This window comes from Thermobia domestica, chromosome 3 (assembly GCF_964235325.1).
Source record: "Thermobia domestica chromosome 3, izTheDome1.hap1.1, whole genome shotgun sequence".
Lineage (NCBI taxonomy): Eukaryota > Metazoa > Arthropoda > Insecta > Zygentoma > Lepismatidae > Thermobia > Thermobia domestica.
Window position 1 is genome coordinate 203,505,390 of NC_137456.1, and position 22,583 is coordinate 203,527,972.

The 22,583-nt window shown below is 36.1% G+C and overlaps 1 protein-coding gene across 1 annotated transcript in view; it reads left to right on the plus strand.

The window, feature by feature from the left end:
- LOC145680926 (monocarboxylate transporter 12-like) overlaps nucleotides 1-22,583 on the plus strand; it is a 215,241-nt gene that overhangs the window by 118,786 nt on the left and 73,872 nt on the right. The window contains exon 3 of the mRNA XM_081752093.1: nucleotides 12,786-13,773. Coding sequence (XP_081608219.1) covers nucleotides 12,786-13,773 — 988 coding nt within the window. The remainder of the gene's footprint in view (nucleotides 1-12,785; nucleotides 13,774-22,583) is intronic.

Below are 22,583 nucleotides of genomic sequence, written 5' to 3' on the forward strand. Positions count from 1 at the left end.
TCACATTTATAAGGATCATGGCTGGCCAAAGAGTGTTTCATGACAGTGTGAATGTACCGCTACAAAATGAAATCAGGCTAAGCTAGCCAGCTGATTCATCACATAAACTATGAGAGAACTAGATTTTAGTAGTGAAAATTTAGTGCTGAACATTCTCAATACAATTTAAATCTTAAGCAATAAGTATATTTCATTACACATGAAAATTGGTAAAACATTACGGCTCGCCAACTGGCTATAGTTTTCTAAACGGTTCAAGAGTTAGAAATGACCAGACAATTTGTCTTATGAGATTAAGCTTGAGATTTCCTGCTTTAAAAAAATCATATTTAGCAACATAAATGTCTCGTTACAAAAAAAAAAAAAAAAAAAAAAAAAGTCCGGCTTTGGCTAATCAAACTGCCCATCACGTAAATTATACGAGAACTAGATATTAAGTAGTGAAAACTTAGTTTTGAACAGTTCTCCAAGACAGCATCAATTTTAAATAATAAAATATTTAATTACAAATGAAATTCAGAAAAAAATTCTAGTCGGTCGGTCTAGTCTAGCTATAGCTTGTCAAATAGTTCATAAGGGTTATGAGCAAACTGATCAACATATGAGATTAAGCTTGAGATGTGATGATATAAAGTTAAAAAGCAAAAGTAACTTGACTCCAAGACAACGTAAGTGACTCGCTACAAAATGAAACCAGGCTATGGCAAATCAACCGATTCATCACATATATTAAAGTACATTTGAGAAACTTGGTCTTGAACATTCCCCTGCAAGGACATGAATACATTGATATACCCTCACAAATTTCAGCAGCCTACATTGGAACACCCCCGTTAAACTTAGGAGTTGTCAAAAAAACAAATATTGATAAACGTTTTCTAGGACTTGGGTAAAGCTGAATAGTCCAACTTGCGTCTTCTCATGGATAAAAATGGCCAAAATTTAAATTTGTGATAGTTTTGACCTCATCTAAGATGAGATACTTTATTATATCATACGGTGTTAATGTAAAAGGTCGTAACCCTCAAAAAATTGAAAATGTGGATTTTTATCTTATTCAGCTCACTATAGGTTAGACCATAGGTGAGAAAAATATTGTAAGCTTGTGTGTACAATTAAGGCAAATAAACCACTTTACTTGTGTCTTGCAAGGATGTAAATGGAATTTAGTTTTTTTTTTCGGTCCTGAAAAAAGTTGGAAATAAGGCTTACGACGTTTTACCTTAACACCGTCGAATGAGCGCAGGAGATGTCTAAGGTCATTGGTAGAAAGCTATTTTTGGTGCAATTTGATTGGGTGATTACTTTCAAATGTCTGTTGAAAATTTTTCAAAGCTTTTTTTTTTTTTAATTTGTAATTTGAAAATTTTGGTTTGATCGAATTGAATATTTTCAGTTACAAAATTTTGTTTGGAAATTTTATTTTGAAAATTTTAATTTCCACATGTACATGTCTCTTCTCAAAATTTGAGAGGAGTGAATTAATGTATCTACGTCTTAAAAGTGCTCTCATTATATTTGAATAAAGTGATAGCGAACTTTACACTGGAAAGCTTAACACGAGGTCTATGTAGAATATAAATCTAAATATCACAAAAATTTAATTTAATTTCCAAGCCATATAAGCTCTCAGCGGGAGTCGAACTCACGACCTTCTCTTATTTCTCAATACTGTTACCGGAACGAAATTTGACAAGCAACAGCGAATGGTCATTCCTTCCCAAATGCTAGGCCTTTTGCGGCTTGCAGTACAGAATTTCCAATTTTGAATATGTAAAGAAAGATAAATCGCAATTGTGTGTCCTCCACGGTACACTTTCATATAACTCTGTTCCACAGCATACTGCATCCTGATTGTCTGGATACCCAAACCTGTTTGCGGGGGTGTACAGAGTTTGTGACCTTAGACGCGCAAACTTAGTCCATCCATGTGTTGTGTTGATGAGATGAGTTTCTCACCAGTCGTCAAAAGTGGGAACTTCATTCACATGAAACTTCCACTTTTCATGTATACAAGTTCCTGTTTTGTAATCTAAACAGACAGAAACATAAACCTTAAAATAAATAAATTAATTAATTCTAGAAAACTTACTTTCAAAATGTTTTTCTCTTAACCTACTTCAGAAGATTTTGAAGTAGCTTAAGATTTTGATTTTGTGGTAGATTATTCAGAACATTTTGGAGTAGATTTGGGCTATGATCCCCGATGAACACGATTAATCAGAAATGTTCTAATTCATAAATCTTATAATTAGTGTTCACTTCTAGCAAAATTTGAACGTTACTAATTTTTATTAAGGCTTCCTAAATCACAAACCTCCAAGAATTGGTTCGATTCAAGTCGAACTTCTTAAGATAGTATGGAACATTTTACTCTGAGATTTACAATGTATGTTGTTTAATTGGCGAAAAGGCGACCTTCAGGAATGGAAAGAATGGTAAGTTTAACTCTTTGAGTAATATTGCGCAACGATGAAGTAATAAAAATATGTACAGTATTTTGCCCGCTTAACACTATCTTCGTTTCTTCTTGGGTCGACAATTGTTTTGATGGTTTCCGTTCTTCCCTATCCTAAGCAAGACTTTATATTTCCTTGTAGTTTTTATCCCAACGGTCCTCAGTTCGATTCCTGGTGACCACAATCGCTCAAAAAGGTGTAAATGCTTTTTCAGGCCAGTCATCTTGAGTAAGGTTTATCTCATTCATACCTGGGAAATGCCGGGATGTACTTTACATAATGGTCCTAAGCCACTTCCTTCGTCCTCTTTTTCTTTCTTCCACCGGGCAGTGTAATCGTCGAGGGATCTCAACCCTCATACACGACGGGCTTACATAGCCCTAGGTGCTGAAAACTCAGAAACCTAATTTCTAATCCTAATCCTCATAGTTTTTTCTTTCCCACATATTGAATTATCTTTGTCCATATATTTGAATCTCGGTCTGTCTTTCGGCATTTATTACTTTTTTGTAGCTTTCGAGTAACGGTAGGGGAGAAGAAAATATGATTATGAAAAACAATGGAATTCGAGATTTCAATAGATTTACACATTTTATAGCCTCTAGAACTGAAAGCGGGGTTTATTGATGTCTGTTCGTCTGTTGGTTCTGACATATACTCGGCTAGAGTCCAAATCGTTCAACGTATCAAGGCCAAATTTTAAACTTAAGGTTTTTATACAATTCTCCAGAGGATTACCGATTTTCTTCCTGCCCCCAGAAACAAGAGTACTTTAATGAAGGGTGAAAATAGAAAATAACGTAAAAATTCTCGAAAATAGCTATAACAATATTATTTTCCATATATCAATATTTCATTAACAACTCTATAATATAGTGTAAATCGTTTCTCTGGGAAAAATCCCAGCAGGAATGGTTTACTTTCGGTGGGGATTCTTTTCTGGCGATTTTCTCAAAAACGACTCAGGTAATTTTGTTTCTATTTCATAAATAAATATTCCATTAAGAAACCTACAAAATCGTTATCCTCCCCTCCTATGGGATAGGGAGAGGATAAACGAAAATTCTTGTTCCTTGTCCCGATGTTAGAGTTGGGAAGGAATAGTGTTACTTACGGGAGCAGGTTTTGGGTCACATTTAGTAAGATTAAATATACTTGTTTAAATAACTAAATAAAACAAAATTAGGCCAAGGACGATCAAAGTTTCTGCGTAGGTGGTGTCAAGTTTGATTGTTAATAACTTATAGTATGACCGGTGTTCGATTCCCGGTTCATGTGGTTCGGATTCCACGTTAATCAGGAGATCCGGTCTCATATAGCCTCGCTGCTCAACGTTAAACTCAAATTCGATCGAACTTACAGTGGGAGTTCAATTTTGTATTAGAACCATGCTCGAGTAATTTTCGTCTCTTATGGGGAAGAGATACATGATATAATTGGAGCAATAATGATGAGAGGCAAAGGTATCAGGTGTGAAATAGCACTTAGCATGTATTTGCTCCCGTGTATCCTGTATTCTGCTGAAAATTTTCCTCAAGTCTCAACAGCCTCACTCACAGTAAATCACTTATCGCTGGTCATTGCACTTCGCTCTAAACAGAAAAGTATTCCTAAAAGATTGTGGAGATTGTTCCAATGGACGGTTTTATATATCCGACAAACAGTCCATAACGGGTAGTTCCTTTGAAAGATGGTCAACGCAGAAGGTGGCGTCATCGAACATCGAACCCACAGTTATCCTAGTACATACATGAGTATTTCTGGCATGTCCTCCAAGGGGGATGAAAGTGTCAGTAAATCGTCATGTTGGTGTTCTCACTAGGATTATTGTTTTCGATGAATAGAAAACACAAGCGTGATGTAGAAATAAAGTTTCACTCTAAAATTCCTATGGTCATAATTTTTGGTGAGATATTACTTCCCGATTGGTGAGGCCGACAAAATAGATGCGTATAGATCGATGAACAATGACAGAAAATTCCTTTTAGCGGGCTTCAAACAGTTCGGCTTCAAACAGTTTTATACAAAGGCACTCACTTCAGAATCGTAATCACGTTAGAAAGTATGTGATCAAGCTACAATCTACGTATATACTGTGTTGAATTAGCGGTATTGGTTTCTAAGTTGTGTCTACCCGTCAGACGAAATGAAAATTTACTGAACGAGTGGTTTATTCAATGTAGATATGAAGGAAAATTATACCACGAAAAAATGAATAGAAGAATAAATGCTGGGAGCGTGGGACACTAATAAGACGCGTTTTGGAAATTAATTCCTAATTCAGTATACGCGCATTGGATAGTTTTACCTAATATGTTTATTTCTTTTTTAAAAAAATGTAATTAATATAAATGTAACATATTTCTATGGAATAATAATCCAGAATAAGGGTTAACTATAAGAATGGTGTAAATCATTTTTCACTAAAAAAGATTCACAAGTGATAGTTTGCTCTTGAGGGTGAATTTTTTCCGGATAATTTTCTCAATAGCCACTAACTAACTAACTAACTAGCTCTATGGCCTATGGAACCCGGAGGTTCAATGCCGCGTTCACAAAAGCTCTCCACTGACTTCTATCCTTAGCTAACTGCATCCAGTTTCTACTTTATATTCCAATCTCTGCGAGATCCATCTTCATATTGTCCTCCCATCTGCGCCTAGGTCTTCCTAATGGTCGTTTTCCGATTGGTCTTCCAGTCAAGACTTTGAAAGCGTTTCTACTTTCTTCCATTCTAGCTACATGACCTGCCCACCTAAGCCTCCTAGACTTGACGACCCTAACAATGTTGGGTGAACCATATAAATTATGTAGTTCCTCGTTATGAAGTTTCCGCCATTCCCCATTCCCGTTCCTCTTGGGTCCGAATATTCGTCTCAGGGTCTTGTTCTCAAATACTTTCAGTCTATGTTCTTCCCTCAGAGTAAGTGACCATGTTTCGCAGCCATACAGAACAACAGGCATGATTATTGTTTTGTATATTTTAAGCTTCAAATTCCTCGACAGAATTCGTGACGACGAGAGATTTTGAACCGAATAGTAACACGAATTCCCTGCTTTTAGTCGACATTTAATTTCTCCGTGAATATGATTTTCGTCTGTTAATATTGATCCTAGATATTTGAAACTATCCACTTTATCAAAAGTATTATTTAATATTTTAACGCGTCCATAATTTGCCGTATTCCGGTCCCGACGCACTTCCATGTATTTAGTTTTCTCTGCATTTACTTCTAAACCCATGTCCCTGCAAGCGTTTAATAAGATCTCTGCATTTCTTTCTGTTGTTCCCCTATTGTCCCCTATTAAGTTTACATCATCAGCATATGCTATATAACCTGGTGAATACCGTTCAACTGTAGGTCCTGGTTGCTATCTTTGATTTTCCTTATAGCGTATTCCAGAACGAAGTTAAATAATAATGGCGACAATGCATCTCCTTGTTTCAAGCCATTCTGAATAGCCACTCAAGCAATTTTGTTCATATTTCAGAAATAAATGTTCAATTAATGCGTATACATTATGAAATGAAATCATAAATTTTACGTCCCACGGTTATGCCGGTTAGGCTAAAGGAGACGGTGATTATGAGAAATGAATGAAATGGTGGAATGAAGAAAGTGGAAGGAAACGGGAGAACCCCGAGAAAACCCATGAGCACGATGTTTGTCCACCACAAAGACCACACGGCGCGAGCTGGGATCGAACCGCATACATTATGGTATAAATCACTTTTCATTTTACAAAATCACAACTGATAGTTTACTCTTCGAGGTGAGTCCTTTTAAGAACACTTTGCTCTAAAACTATTCGTTTATTTGATCTTGTTTCGTTAATAAATACTTAATTAACAATAACTATCTGTTCATATTAGCTTACTTTAGTAATTCAAAATAAAAATAAAACAGAGCCTCTAATCAAAGCACAATGTTTATATTAAAATGTTTATGTGTAACAACAGTTTCGCCAACTAACTAAACCATTGGTTTCATCAGCTATATTACAAGACAAAAGAGAATTTCATATCATTATGTACAAGGACACCTAAGGTAGCTCTGAACGCCGATTGGCTATTTTAGAGTCTTTATAAATAATGATATGAAACTTTCTCATGTTTTATAATGTGTCTAAAGGAATAATATAATCACAGATAGAACTAAGTTTATTTAACAGCATGTAATAGATTCTTCACAGTAAAGAATTATACCTCTGTGTACCATGTTAAGATCTTCCGCAAAGATTTTACTTTCCTGTCCTATAATGTGAAATGTTTCTGTAAAAGAGCACAAACTCAGGATTCCTAACAATACGCGTATCTCCTTGACATAAACTCGCTAAGTCTGAACATAAATGTGGTGAGATTCTTGGGGCTGTGAGTTGGGATACTTATGATTCTTGGTTAATGTTATTTTTTTAATAAGTGTGATACTTCCGTGATGTTCGTCTAAATGATTATTTTTAAGTAAATTTTGACTGGTTGTTCCTTAGTGACAATCAGTTCCCGAATTGCTGTCCACTAAATTCTTTATAAATGCCTTTGTACTTTTTCGACAGTTATGTTTTACGAAATTAGTTTTTCTTTTCTTTTAATCCTAGAGAGTGATTTAAGTTAATTTGTTCATTTAAAAATAAAAACCCCAAACAAACTAATAAAGAAACGAATATCAATATCTTAATTATACCTGTTTCATTTTTTTAGACATCATTTTCAAAAAGTCCATATCTTTATTAATAAAGGGATGCAACTATGAAATTTTCATGCTAATAGAGCAGGTTAAATGACGCTGAATGTCATAACTCAAAATCACTATTTTTCGAGTTACACCACTTCTCCCCTTGACCGACAATTTGGAATTTTTAACTTTTTTTCTTTCGAAGGCCCTACATGATGATTACTTTGTTATCGTCATTATTACAACAGAGACCGGTAACGGGTAAATTGATATCAATATACCATGACCTTATAAAATGACATAAAATGATATCTCTGAGCGTTATGAAATATTTTTAGAAATATATATATATGCACTGTGATTCACTGGTATTAATTATTCATTTTTTATTATTGTAAAAACAAGCTTAACTAAAGTTCACATTATTTGTTCATTTTTATTTACACTGGTGATTTTTATTTACAGGGTAGCCCAAAAGTAAGTACACAGTCCCGTACTGTGCAACTCATTGCTTTTTATATCATTTCTTATCAGATATGCTTGGTTTCTTTATTATTTGTTCTTAATTCTTTTTACTTATATCTTAAGCTCGGAACAGCCGCAGCAAATAAACCTATAAGCTAGAAAATTATACTTGATCAATGCAAGGGTATATACCTACTTTTGGGCCACCCTTGTATACACACACCGGTAATTCAAACGATTTTGTTTACTTGGGCATTACCGGCCTATTCTTGTCCACGAATTAGGTTTGCACACGAGTCGAGATACGCTTTGTAGAATTCCAGAGGAGACGACACTAATGTCTTCTCTTATCTTGACAATCTGCAATTAAATGTAGAATTTTATATATTTATCTTTTGTAAATTATTTTGAAACACCTCTCCTGTAATAGATTGGAAACAGAGACTAAGATTTAATACTTTAAGGGAGGTCTGTTTTAGCTATGGTATAGAATATAAATATTAGTGTATTGTAATAGAGCTGTATTGTTTGAAATGATAGCATTAACATTAAAATTAAGGATATGGCAAAGGTAATTGATTATAGATAAAAATTATTATTAGAAAACATTTGGAAGCACATACGTACATTATTCTCTCAATAAATAAATAAATAAAATACTTGTAGCTACTCATTCATCAGGCTTGGAGAGTTACGGTACTGTGTACGTTAACTATCTGTATCGCGGATTTTACATACATAAATGATGTTGCATTTCTATTTCTATTAATATTGAAATAAAATATGTTTACTGAAGAAATATCTTTCTATATCTTTTATTTTAAGCTGTATTAAAACTGCGCTAAAAGAGGAAACTTGAAGTTTGGAATGTTTTCAAACTACTTCCTTTGATGTATTGTTATCATAATCCAACACGGTATATAGCAGAGTTATTAAGCATGCTATCTACTACGCCCCTTGGTATCTTGTTTTTAACTGATCATGAATACTAAGTACAGTCTGCAGTCTGCTCTATAAAAAAGTTGAGAATGAACGATTGAATTAGAAAAGAAATCTTTAAGTTTTACGTCCTACGATTATGCTGACTAGGCTAAAGGAGACTATGATGATTAGAAATGGAATGAAGAAAGTGGGACGAAACGGGAGAACCCCAAGGAAACCCACGTACACGGTGTTTCTCCATCACAAAGCTCACTTCGCGCGAGCTACAATTGGATTAGAGAGAGGGAAAATTTTAAGAGGAAAGTAAAGGAAGTATGTAGTGCTTGGCTGTTAAAAAGTTCAAATTTCGTCAAGAAGAAGAAGAGGAAAGGCAGGGTTATTAATTCCTTCCTTTGAACCGAGCGAACGAAAGAGGAACTCGAGTTGTAGACCGAAGTGGAAGATCGATACTTAACATACAAGTCGGAACCGGAAAGAGCCGAAAGACACAAACAGAAAGCAGGAACACTGTGCAAACACTAATTATGAAGGTGAATATGTTGGGCCAATCGTGACATTTGTTCTCGGCAGTAGCGCAAGAAAGCCTGTCTTATAAGAAATCTACACTGAGAAAAATCCGTTCTCCGGACAGCGGTCTATTGTATACACGACTCCAAAAGTGCATTAGCACCTGCAATTCTCCCTTTCCTTCAATACAGGCAACCCAAAAAGCTTGGCGGTTGGGTTGTTCCGAATTAGAAAGGCGTTGGACCAAACCTCAATTTTGTAACAAATATATCAGTGTGGCAAACTGAAAATAAGAGAATAAAACAAATTGTTAAGAATGACGATTTTATTATCGTGACGGAGTTGGATGACATCAAAAGTTACAAAATGATCTTACTTAAGCAGTTCAGACAAGATAAATGGCAAGAAACAGATATCAGAGGAAAGCTTTTCTCTCCTCAACCCCCCCAAAAAAGAATCTCATAGAAAAGAAAAAGTTACATAATGTAAAGTTTTAATATAAAAGCCCACCCAAAATTTAGAAAATTGACACCCGAAAGGCAAAAGCAATGGAACCGAAGTGAATGAAATTGTGCACAGATATTGCAGACATCTGTGGCATATCAGTGTGGCAAACTGCAAATAAGAGAATAAAAAAGTTGTTAAGAATGATAATTTTATTATTGTGACGGAATTGGATGACATCAAAACAAGATGAATGGCAAGAAGCAAATATCAGAGGAAAGCATTTCTCTCCTTCCTCCCAAAAAAGAATCTCATAAAAAAGAAAAAAAGTTACATAATGTAAAGTTTTAGTATAAAAGCCCACCCAAAATTTAGAAAGTTGACACCCGAAAGGCAAAAGCAACGGAACCGAAGTGAATGAAATTGTGCACAGATATTGCAGACATAAAATGAGGGAATACGGTTTTCGTATTTTCCTGGAAAAAATGGCTGGGCGGGGCACGGACCCCTCAAACATTTGATCACAAAATATCAAAAGTGTAGTAACAGTATGACAGATGTCTGTAAAGGACATGAAGAATTGCAACGAAACTATGTATGGACAATATGCAAAAAATAAACGAATATTTTTTTATTTTCTGCGGAAAAACGGTTTTAGGGGGTAAAAGCCCCCACCTAAAATTTTTAAATTTGAGGACGAAAAGGGAAGAAGAATTGCACCGAATTCAATGGCATTGTGCACAGATATTGTAGACGTAAAATGAAATAATTGGGTTTCGTATTTTCCTAGAAAAAAGCAGTTGAGTGAGGCACGGATCTTCTAAACCGTTGATTACGAAATATCAAAAGAAAATAAAAGAAACGCATTCGTTTATTTTTTGCGTATTGTCTATGTGCAAAGTTTCATTGCAATTCTTCATGTCCTTTACACACATTTGACATACTGTTACTAGCACTTTTGATATTTCGTGATCAAATGTTTGAGAGGTCCGTGCCCCAACCAACCGTTTTTTCCAGGAAAATACGAAACCCGTATTCCTTCATTTTACGTCTGCAATATCTGTGCACAATTTCATTCAACTTTGGTTCCGTTGCTTTTGCCTCTCGGGTGTCAACTTTCTAAATTTTGGGTGGGCTTTTATATTAAAACTTTACATTATGTAACTTTTTTCTTTTTTATGAGATTCTTTTTTTCGGAGGAAGGAGAGAAATGCTTCCCTCTGATATTTGCTTCTTGCCATTCATCTTGTTTTGATGTCATCCAATTCCGTCAGAATAATAAAATTATCATTCTTAACAATTTGTTTTATTCTCTTATTTGCAGTTTGCCACACTGATATAGTTGTTACAAAATTTAGGTTTAGTCCAACGCCTTTCACATTTGTAACCAACCTAGCCGCCGAGATTTTTGGGTTGCCTGTTATTGCAGGAAAAGAAGAATTGCAGGTGCTAATGCACTTTGGGAGTTATGTATACAAATATACGGAATCCTCTTGCTTACTACAGAAATCCATAGATAGTTCGTTGTACATAGTTTCCATGGTTGTCCGTATGCTACATAGGCACTGCTCTTAGATCTTACATCACGCCGTTGCAGGATGTTTGACATCTAACAGTTTTCTGCATATTATCACATGCATATACTTATTTTACATTCCTCAGCTATATGTTATATACATCCATTTGTAGGTGAGATTTTGACCGCCTATATTGTTTCATACGGAAAATACGTATAGATGGAACACTTATACGGAAACTATTATAAAACATATGTCTTCAGTTATACGCTTGCTTTACGTTAAGCCCAAAAGCTACAGGATTTACAAAAGTAACATATGATTTTACGTACGCCACGTACATTATTTCTCAGTGTAGCTTTTACAGTTAGTAATTAAAATAAAATCTTTACATAGAAGAATGTTTCTTACGGTTAGAATTTTTGGGCATAACCGTGGGACGTAAAACTTAAAGATTTCATTTCATTTTTCCCTTTCTCCTCCTAATTAATCCCTATGTACACACAGCCACAAAAGTATCTCCTCCATAAGTGCTCTAATTCCATTACTTTTGCAGTTTTGAGAACGGCTAGACAGATGCAACCCAACTTACACGTAACTTTTTTCGGCACTGACAGCAGTTGGTAGCACTAAGTGAAGTCTGTATGTAAGTAAAATTGTGAGTAGATGACGCACGAAACATTTCTCCATTCTGAGATCAATCTCTCTGGTTCAGAGCCTGTTGTCCAATGAACATCATATATTAATCTCAATATTGCTGTGTATGTAATGTATTTTTTCATTATATTCTGTATATTCAAAGAATTAAAAATACTGTCACACATGAATCAGAAAATGCTTGAAAGTAGCTGAAAATATCAAATCTAGAACAACTGCTGGAAATAACTTTGTAAATGATTGCCTCCATTGAGAGACCTTCTCCAATTCTCCTCATTGTTATACACACACTTTATAAACACCCGCCCATCTTGTTCTTTCTGGAGGAGAGAAGATCTTGCTTGTCACACTGACATGTCAGTCAGCAACTCGATTCACCCAAACGTAAGGTTTACTTGTCAGACGGAATAGTCTCAAAGTGTTTACAACCTACTATTTTGTACCGAAAAAACCGAAATGTTGAAGTATTGACTTTATTTTATAAAAAATCAAAGATAAAGAAAATATACAATACAAAACAGGGTAGGCCCGGCCTCAGAGCCTCATAGTACTCTTCGCCACTGGGTATGATGACTGCAGTACTTTATGTCACGGACCCCCTCCTCCTTGACGAAGTCCTGGCTTATGGTGCCTTCATACCTTTCCCACCAAACACTAAATGACCGCTGAATTTGTTATTCAAAATTTATTGTGGAAATCTAACTTTTTAAAAGAAAGTAAGTAAACAATTCGCGTCCACTGCAATCGAGCTGTAACAATTTCGCAGTTGACTAATCCAGACAATGATTCAATGTTGTCATAATGGAAGATAGCTGCATAGCTCATAATGATAATGTCCTCGGTTTCGAACTAGTTTTGTAGTGCTCCCATCTGTGAGTCATTGAAAGAACTTTGTAAATTGTCTTATTATTAATTATTTTATGGATTTTGGTGTTACTTTACTATTTACTATTTATTATATAGAAGCATATCAGAAAAAAATGCAATTTACAGGTTATATTACCATAACTATGCAAAGTAGAAAAAATAGTTCTAGACCTAATATATTTAAAAAAGAATGTATTGCTCTAATTATATTTTAAATAACTGAATCACTTAGTAATGCAACTATTATTTTTCAGGAATTGGAGGAGGGCTGTCGACCACTCCAGGAATCATCATCGTATCAAGATACTTCGACAAGCACAGAGCATTTGCAAATGGGATTTGTGTGTCTGGTACTGCAGCAGGGAGCTTTATATTTCCTATACTTATCGATTTTCTAGTTGAGACTTACGGTTTTCAAGGAACCATCCTCATCCTTGGTGGTTGTATGCTTCATGTGTGTGTCAGTGCTGCATTATATCGACCTCTGGTCGTTCACCAAAGGCTGGTAGAGTTGAAAGAAGGCAAGAAAAATCCAGAATTGAAACAAGAAACTAACGTTTTGAAAGATGTGGACGGATTACTGGAAGTGAAAATTTCGTGTTCCCCTGAAGATGTTAAAAGTGCACGTGGTGCAAGTAAACTTGAATTCCTGTTTATCAATGATCCTCTTAAAATGGCACCAAATGCTGATGGTGCGAATGTTAATAATTTGACTGCTATTTTTCAGAAAAAACCTACATCTAGTGAAAATGATAGAAGTGGTGAAACAGATAGCGATGAAGAAAAGGATAAAATAGGTGAAATGATACAACAGATAAAGCCAATTATTTTTAGGAGTTCGAGTATCCTTCATAGTGTTGAGGACCTCAGCACAGATTCCACTTGTGTGTATAAAGACAAGAAAATCGAGGAGGCAATTCTTCAAAGCTTGCAAACAGCTATTCCTGATCTTGCATGTGAGAAAAAGAAGACACTTTCAGAAAAAATACGAAAGTATCTAGATTTATCCTTATTGAAAGACGTACAATTTATTTTTATGAGTGTCTCTGTTATGTTGATGTCGGCTGGGTGTCCGTATGTATTGTATTATCTCCCAGCCTACGCAACCTCTACGGGTTACTCAAAGACTGAGGCAGGTTATTTAGTGTCAATAAGTGCTGTATTGGACCTAGTGGGTCGTTTGGGTTTGGGATGGCTATCTGATCTCAGACTTTTTGAGCGGCGGAAAGGATACATAGGCAGGTAAGTTAATACAACATTTAATATTCATGCAATCATTTCAATTAATTTTAGGAGCTTCATTATTAAAATTTAATTATAAAGCAATTATAAACCTGCATAACATGCAGATGTGTCCGTATACGTAATCTACCTGTACATATGCTTTCGGAATGGTGAAGGAAAATTTGGAATATATATTTACGTAAAATCAGTATTTGTACTAGTAGTAAAGAAGTGAAGAAGTTTGCTTTCTATCACTCCCATATGTATCTTAAGTAATATGCTTTCTTTACAATTCTATAATCGTGATTTCTATAATATGTTTAAAAACAAGAAAATAATCCCTCATTGAGTCTCTAAATTCAACAGTGTTTCAGCAGGCTTACAATGACCAGATTTCTATAGCACAGATTATTTTGTATCCCAGCAAATAAAGGATTTTGGCATCGCAATGCTTATGCAATATGATTAGAGGTTTTAGTGAACGAGGAGGCTTCCACAATAGATAAAACTTCTGAAACATATAATACTAGAAATCAACAAATGGAATCCTCTTTATTTCTTATATAAAAGAAGAAATAACTATTCTATCAGGCCTTGTTTCCTTACTGTCAAACTAAACACAATACCACACTGAGCAAGGGGATGTGATAATATATATATATATATATATATATATATATATATATATATATATATATATATATATATATATATATATATATAACACAAACGCGTAACAGTTTCGACACAATAACTATGTCTTCATCAGACTTCCACTTCTTCAGTGACCAACTCCCAAGCAGCCAGAAGAAGTGGAAGTCAGATGAAGACACAGTTATTGTGTTGGAACTGTAACGTGATTGTGTATTTTATATACACTATGTGATCAAAAGTATCCGGACACCTGGCTGAAAATGACTTACAAGTTTGTGGCGCCCTCCATCGGTACTGCTCTCGCATTCATACTTTCAATCAGGTGCTGGAAGGTTGCTTGGCGAATGGCAGCTCTTTCTTCACCGAGTGCTGAACTGAGGAGAGATATCGATGTAGGTCGGTGAGGCCTGGCACGAAATCGGCGTTCCAAAACATTTCAAAGGTGTTCTATGGCATTCAAGTAAGGACTCTGCGCAGGCCAGTCGATTACAGGGATGTTATTGTCATGTAACCACTCCGCCACAGGCAGTGCAGTATGAACAGATGCTCGATCGTGTTGAAAGATGCAATCGCTACCCCGAATTGCTCTTCAACAGTGGGAAGCAAGAAGGTGCTTAAAACATCAATGTAGGTCTGCGCTGTGAGAGTGTCACGCAAAACAACAAGGGGTGTTAGACCCCTCCAAGAAAAACACGACCACGCCATAACACCACTGCTTCCAAATTTTGCAGTTGGCACTACACACGCTGACAGATTACGCTCACCGGGCATTCGCCATACCCACACCCTGCCATTGGATCGCCACATTGTGTACCGTGATTCGTTACTCCACACAACGTTTTTTCACTCTTCAATTGTCCAATGTTTACGCTCCTTACACCAAGCGAGGCGTCGTTTGGCATTTACCTGCGTTATGTGTGGCTTATGACCAGCCGCTCGACCATGAAATCCAAGTTTTCTCACCTCACGCCTAACTGTCATAGTACTTGGAGTCAATCCTGATGCAGTTTGGAATTCCTGTGTGATGGTCTGGATAGATGCCTGCCTATTAAACTTTACGACCCTCTTCAAATGTCGGCGGTTTCTGTCAGTCAACAGACGAAGTCGGCCTGTACGCTTTTGTGCTGTACGTGTCCCTTCACATTTCCACTTTACTATCACATCAGACACAATGGACCTAGGGTGTTTAGAAGTGTGGAAATCTCGCGTACAGACTTCTGACACAAGTAACACCCAATCACCTGACCACGTTCGAAGTCCGTGAGTTCCGCGGAGCGCCCCATTCTGCATTCTCACAATGTCTAATGACTACTGAGGTCGCTGATAATGAGTACCTGGCAGTAGATGGCAGCACAATGCACCTAATATGAAAAACGTATGTTTGGGGGGTGTCCGGATACTTTTGATCACATAGTGTATATTATCACATATCCGTACTCAGTGTGTTGTGTTTAGTTTGAAAAGAAAAATCCTAATGACTAAATGAATGGCCAAGAGAATAACTGATTGAGCAATATCTAGGCCAAGTCTTTAAGCCAAAACCTTGAAATTTGTACAGTACATAGGATTTTTGACGTAAGGTACCACTGAGGGAAGACTTTTGGGAATTTAGTGTGAAAGAGGAAACATAGGGTGGCAATTATTATGATAAGATGGCCATATCTCGGAATCGGAATCCCTTCAAAGTTAGATGCATGAAATTTGGTATTTAGACTTTTCATTTAAGACAATTAAACACGTGTTTCATCAACTTCTGATATTTGCCCTAGAAGGGAAGAAAAGAAGAGCTAAGAAAAAGGGAGGATGATGATCATCATCATAGATATTATGCCATTATTGGCAGATCATTTGCTGGAAGTACGAAGCTTCCATGCTTCCACGGTCGATGGAAGACCAAGAAGCTTCCACGGTCTTTAGCTAACTTCTTGTCTTCACAAGTTTGCTGTTTTGATACTGTCAATTAATTGTACACTTACCCTCTCTTTCCTGTCACCATACTATTTTGCACATCTCTCGTGATACAGTTCCTTCTCAGCCAATGTCCCAACCAGTCTCTCTTCCTCTTTTCGATAACATCTAAATTGATCTTTTCTCCCCCGCCATTTCCAGCACCCTCTCATTCATTTTTCACTCGACTCAACTAATTCTTATCATTCTTCTATCTCCACACTCGCATTTCGAAGGCTTCCAGTTGTTTCTCATCACTTTTGCGTAAAGTACATGTATCTGCTTCATGCAGTGTAGTACTCTACACGAAGCCTTTTATGAATCTTTTTCTCAACTCTTTATTGAAGGACCCACAAAATAAACTTTTCTCCCTCCTAAAGGCTTCTGTCGCTATTCCTATCCTTGTTTCTATTTCACGTTCGAACTTCATGTCATGATTAATAATACTACCTAGGTTCCAAAAACTAGCCCCTTGTTCTATTTTCTACTCTCCTACTTCTGTCTGATCCCGACCGCTTCGTCCCAATCACCATGGCTTTTGCTTTCTAAAATTTATTTTCATCCCATATTCTTCACATCTCTAAGGTTTCTATCATCTTATTGATTTTCTGATCAGATTCCGCAACAAGCGCCATATTGTGTGCAAACCGTTTACAATATATCATTTTACCTCCTACCGAAATGCCGTCTTCATTATGTAGGCTCTTTTTCACTATCTTTTCTAGATAGATATTAAATAATGTTGGTGCGAGACAGCATCCTAGTCGAACTCCCGTTTCAATTGCACTATCCTCTATAATTTCCTCCCCTATTCTAACACTTACTTGTTGGTTCATAAATAAGTTTCTTATGAATCTTTGATCTTTGCATTTAAACTCAACCTTCTACAGAACTCCCAACAACAATTTCCAATTCACACAGTCAAGAGCTTTTTCTGGATCATTAAATACAATATACATCTCTTTCACTTCCCCTATAAACCTTTCACTGATTACTTTTAATATCTTGTGCCCTTACCTCTCCTAACCCTGAACTGTTCAGTCTCAACTTTTCCATTTGTTCTTCCATACAACCTTCTATTCAATATTCGAAGCATAATTTTTGCTGCATGTCATATAACACTAATACTTTTATACTCCTCATCTCTCTCTGGGTTTATTTCTCTATCATCGATATCATGATCGTCTTCAGGAAATCTTTTGGTTACTCTCCTGTTTCATATATTTCATTGTAAAATCGGAACAATTCTTTCTTGCCTTTTCTCCCATATTCTTAAGGAATTCGATTGGTATATTATCTATTACGATTGCCTTTTCATTCCTAATCTCGGACATAGCTTTTACCAACTCATTCCGAAGAATGTTAAACCATTTATCATAATCTTGTACTTCATTTTCTACTTCAACATCTAGGCCACACGCTCTATCCCTACTATCATAAAGTCCTCAACATATTCTTTTCAATTTCGTAAGACTTCATTTCTCTCATTGACTATCTTCCAGTTCTTATTTTCTACTGCCTCGTAATGCTTCCTTGTTTCTTCCAAAGTTTCATAAAATAATCTCCTTGTACATTTCCTCATATTTCCCAACTCTTTCTAATTCCTTTATGTCCATGCATTTTCTTTCTTAAAATTTTCCCTTGCTCTGTCTGTTTTCCTTCGTAGCTCGTTGTTTAACTTCTTGTATAGCTTTCTGCCCTCTTCTGTGTTAACCTGTTTCCACGCCCTCCTTTCCCTGATTTTCTGCAACATCTCTTCTGTGATTCATGGTTTCTTACCCATTTTCTGTTCGCAGTAACCACAACTTCTGCAGCCTGCTATATGGAAAGTTTAATATGCTTCCACCATCTATTACTACCTGCACTTATTCTGTACTCGTTTTGGGTTCTTTTTTTTTTTTTTAAAAAATAATGAACGATTTCTTACTTCATTGTTTTCCAACTTTTCAATATTCAACATCCTTTTTCTACGTTTCTTCTGCTTACATTTTCAGTGGAATACCTTCGGTCAACACATGATTATGATAAGAGAAAATGTCGGCCGTGAGAAGAGTCTTCGCGTTTTTGAAGCTATTCCGATAATTACCCTGAATCACAATAGCCTATTTGATATCTTCGGCCGTCCATTGAGGATTTCTGCAATTATATATTGTCCTCTTGAACCATGTGTTCCCAACTATTAGTGCATTCTGTCTTCAGAAATTGATCAGTCCCCCTCCCCTTTCATTTATTTCGCTTAAACCATATTTGCTTACGACATGAGCTTCCTGTCCTTCTTCCATTTGCATTGAAATCTCCCACTACAATTATGCATGCACCTCTTTTCTCCTTGTCTATTTCTTCTATTTGTATTTTCTCATAATCTTGTTCTACTTCTTCAGTCGTATGCGAAGTGATCGGTGCTATGTCTATCACCACTAGATCCTTCTTTTTTCCTTTAAATCTTAGCAGCATAACTCTATCGTAAATAGATTCTACTTTCACTATCTTCTCTTTTAAGCACTTGCTAAGAATTATACTCACACCAGTACGAGCCCTTTTCATTACCTGATTAAAACATTCTATATCCTTCGCTTCATATCTCCCCATTACCTTCTTATTTAACTTCCAAACTCCTAGCAAGTCTAGATTATTTTGTTTCAGTTCTTCTTTAAGATTTTTTAATTCCCCTCACTGTAACGTGGTACGTACGATTCATGTCACTATCCTACACGTTTTGGTTTTGCTTGCCTTCCTTTCTCTAGTTGTCTTCCCTACATTGTTACTCTCATCTAATAATCTTTCCCAAGACCCTCCCTTCTCCTGGAGATCAGAAAGAGGGAATATTTTACCTCGAGAACTATATTTTGACATGCAAAAGACCATTGTACAGCGGTGGACACTTCTAAATGGTACACCTTAGCCGTAAATCTCCATATGGCTGTACCATTTAGAAGTGTCCACCGCTGTACATATGTTATCTTTCTGCTGTTAGCAAATTATGGAAAAAACGGAGTGGTGGTTTCCCGTTGCATTCCACCTCGCAATATTCCAACCGTTAAATGAAAGTTTGTTTATCTTAAATATGATTCCACACCATTAGCTTGATATGCTTCTAGGTAACTAAAAAAGAGATTGTAGGGTAAACTTTCAAAATTACTTATCTTAAGAGGAAAAGGGATTGAAAATACAGTTTCTCAAGTTAGACAACTCGAATGACTCACTGTATTTCAGGGTTACATATAATTTAATCCTTGCGAACAATAGCACTGTAACTGGTGTGTTCAAATTTGCAGTAGAAGAGAGATAGCGAGGCAACTATGCTGAAGCCTAATTAATATAATAATACAAATTAGAAAAGCAAAAAATCAAACAAATGAAACGCACATTTATAAATTATTTATTCGCGTGTATAGCTAGTGTAAGATTACAGCATTTCACAGTAATTTGAAAACCAAATATTAATAACACAGTATTTAGAATATGTATAATAAAAGGTTACAATAATTACCTATCTGGTTTCAAGTTCAAAATTTGGAGTTAGAGGCAGGGATAAACCAATCGGATTTCACTAAAGATAACTTTCCACCAACATTAAAGTATGTTAGAATAATGACTACAAACCCTAAGTTTTAAAGTGTGAAAAGTCGGTTTTTATAATTGCTTATTTAGTTTCTTACCCTAAATTTCGATTTCAAGTCCAAACTTTGAAGTTAATCAGACGCATCGATCAATAAATCAGATTGCACTAATGAACTTAAACTATGAGTTGTCCCTACGTTTCAGTGTTAAGATGATATATTAGGTCAAAATCCTCAAGTTAGAATATTGGCAAAGTATATACCGAGTCGTAGAGAACAATTGCGAATTTTTATTTTAGACAATTCCATAATTTGAAGGTGAGATAAATATACTCCTCTCGAAATTTAAGAAGAGTGTCTCAAAGTACACATGTCCAATCCATATGATCCTATGTTACAATCTATTTGAGTAAACATTAAGCGCAATATTTAAAACTCCCACCTCATGAAAATTCAATTTTCACGTCAAAATTTAAAATTCCCGCCAAATATAAAGTTATTTTTGACAAGTACGAAAGAGAAAAGCAGGACCAACCAACTTTGCAGAAATATGTATTCAAATCTTAGAGAACATTTACCAAGATATATTTTTTGTATCCATGTCCTACGAAAGACCCTGTATTGATCCATATAAGCATATAATACTATAAAGTCTCATCAAAGAGGATATAACAATTCAAAAACTCCAAATTTCGAAATTTTGGCATTTTCTGCCCATAAAAGGGAATAAGCAGTAGGCCTACCAATCAAATATACAGATATTTATATTCGGGTCCTAGAGAACATTTATCAAATTTTGTTTCTTGATAAATCCTAAATTTAAAGGCTGGGCCAACGTACTCTTCCGGAAAATTTTAGAGCTGTAATTATGTATCAATGGCAAATTAAAAACAATGGTCCCCTGTATTCAACTATATTAGCCCTCTTTGATGAAAAGAGGATGAATAAGGTTAATTGAAAACGGGAAGTGACAGGAAGTAGTGGTCACCATCTTGAATTTCTGAATACTCAACCATCGGGTATGTTAATTTTACAAACGAAGTGAGTTGATTGCTAAATTTAATATTTATAAGTATTTCTTTAATGGTTGTTGAATATCGGACTTCCGAAGATAAAAATGAATTAAACTTATTGACCGCGCAAATGGCGACAACTCCCAGTCACGACTACCTTCATTTTTATTAAAATAAAAAAAAGATTAAGATATATACATCCTGTTTCAAAAAGAATATACGTATTATTTTGTCCAAACTATCGATCGCTGCGCTTTGGCTCGGCTAATGGAGAAACGAATACATAGTCTAGTTTATATTAATAGCCGCTAGATGTCAGTTGTCTTCTGTTTTGCTTGGTAACCGTCATATGTTTAAAATGGCTACTCCGCAGCAGAAATCATTTTGTGTTCTCGAGTTTGCGGAGTGTAATACCGTGATTACAGTGCAAAGACGTTTCAGGTTGAGGTACCAAATTGATCCTCCCAATGGGTAGAACATTCGTAGATGATATCGACAGTTTGTAGATACAGGAGTGTATGTAAAGGAAAGAGTCCTGGCCGCCCTCGTGTTCCTGAAGAAAATGTTTCACGAATTCAAACTGTTTTCCAACGTAATCCTTCAAAATCAACTTGTCGTGCCAGTCGGGAGTTACAACTGCTGACAACAACAATTTAGCGTGTTTTGAGACGTCGTTTGGTTACGAAGCCATAAGGTTACAGCTGTTACAAGCTCTGCGTCCTGATAACAAACACAAACGTGTGGCATTTTGTAACGAAATTCTGGATGCTATTGACAATGATAACACTTTTGTACAACGCATCGTGTTCAGTGATGAAGCGACTTTCCGTGTTAGTGCTCAGGTAAACAAACAAAATGTTCGAATTTGGAGCCTACAGAACCCACATGCAGCCATTGAACATGTACGAGATTCGCCCAAAGTCAATGTGTTTTGTGCGATATCCCGATTATCTGTTTACGCCCCATTCTTCTTTAATGGAAACTCGGTTAAGAGTCAGCAGCATCTCGCTATGTTACGAAACTGGTTGTTTCCGAGGCTACACGAAGACAACTTCGTTTTTCAACAAGACGGGGCACCCCTCACTGGAGTCGCCAAGTGCGTGAATATCTGAATGAAACTCTACCGAACCGTTGGATTGGTTGTCAAGGAGCTGGCGACGTAGCATGTCTCAGCTGGCCTCCACGGTCACCGGATTTTCCACCCTGTGACTTTTTCCTATTGGGTTTCGTTAAAGACAACGTTTATGTACCACCACTCCCACAGAACCTGGAAGAGTTGAAGAACCGGACCCGTAGTACCATAACATCAGTGACGCAGGACATGCTTGCCCGAGTATGGGAAGAATTTGAGTATCGATGTGATATTGCTCATGTCGCTGATGGAGGACATATTGAACATCTGTAATTTGAACTTTGAAGTGTAATTTGAACTTGAGAGGTTTGTAAATATGTGTGTAAAATTTCATATTCGTATGTCTTAAAGTTTAATAAATATATGCATTTGAAATACGTATATTCTTTTTGAAACAGGGTATACGCAGACACACACACACACACACACACACACACACACATATCTATATCTATATATATATATATATATAGGGAAGATAAAGGAAACAGAGGAAGAAGAAGAATGAGAATAGGGAGAAGA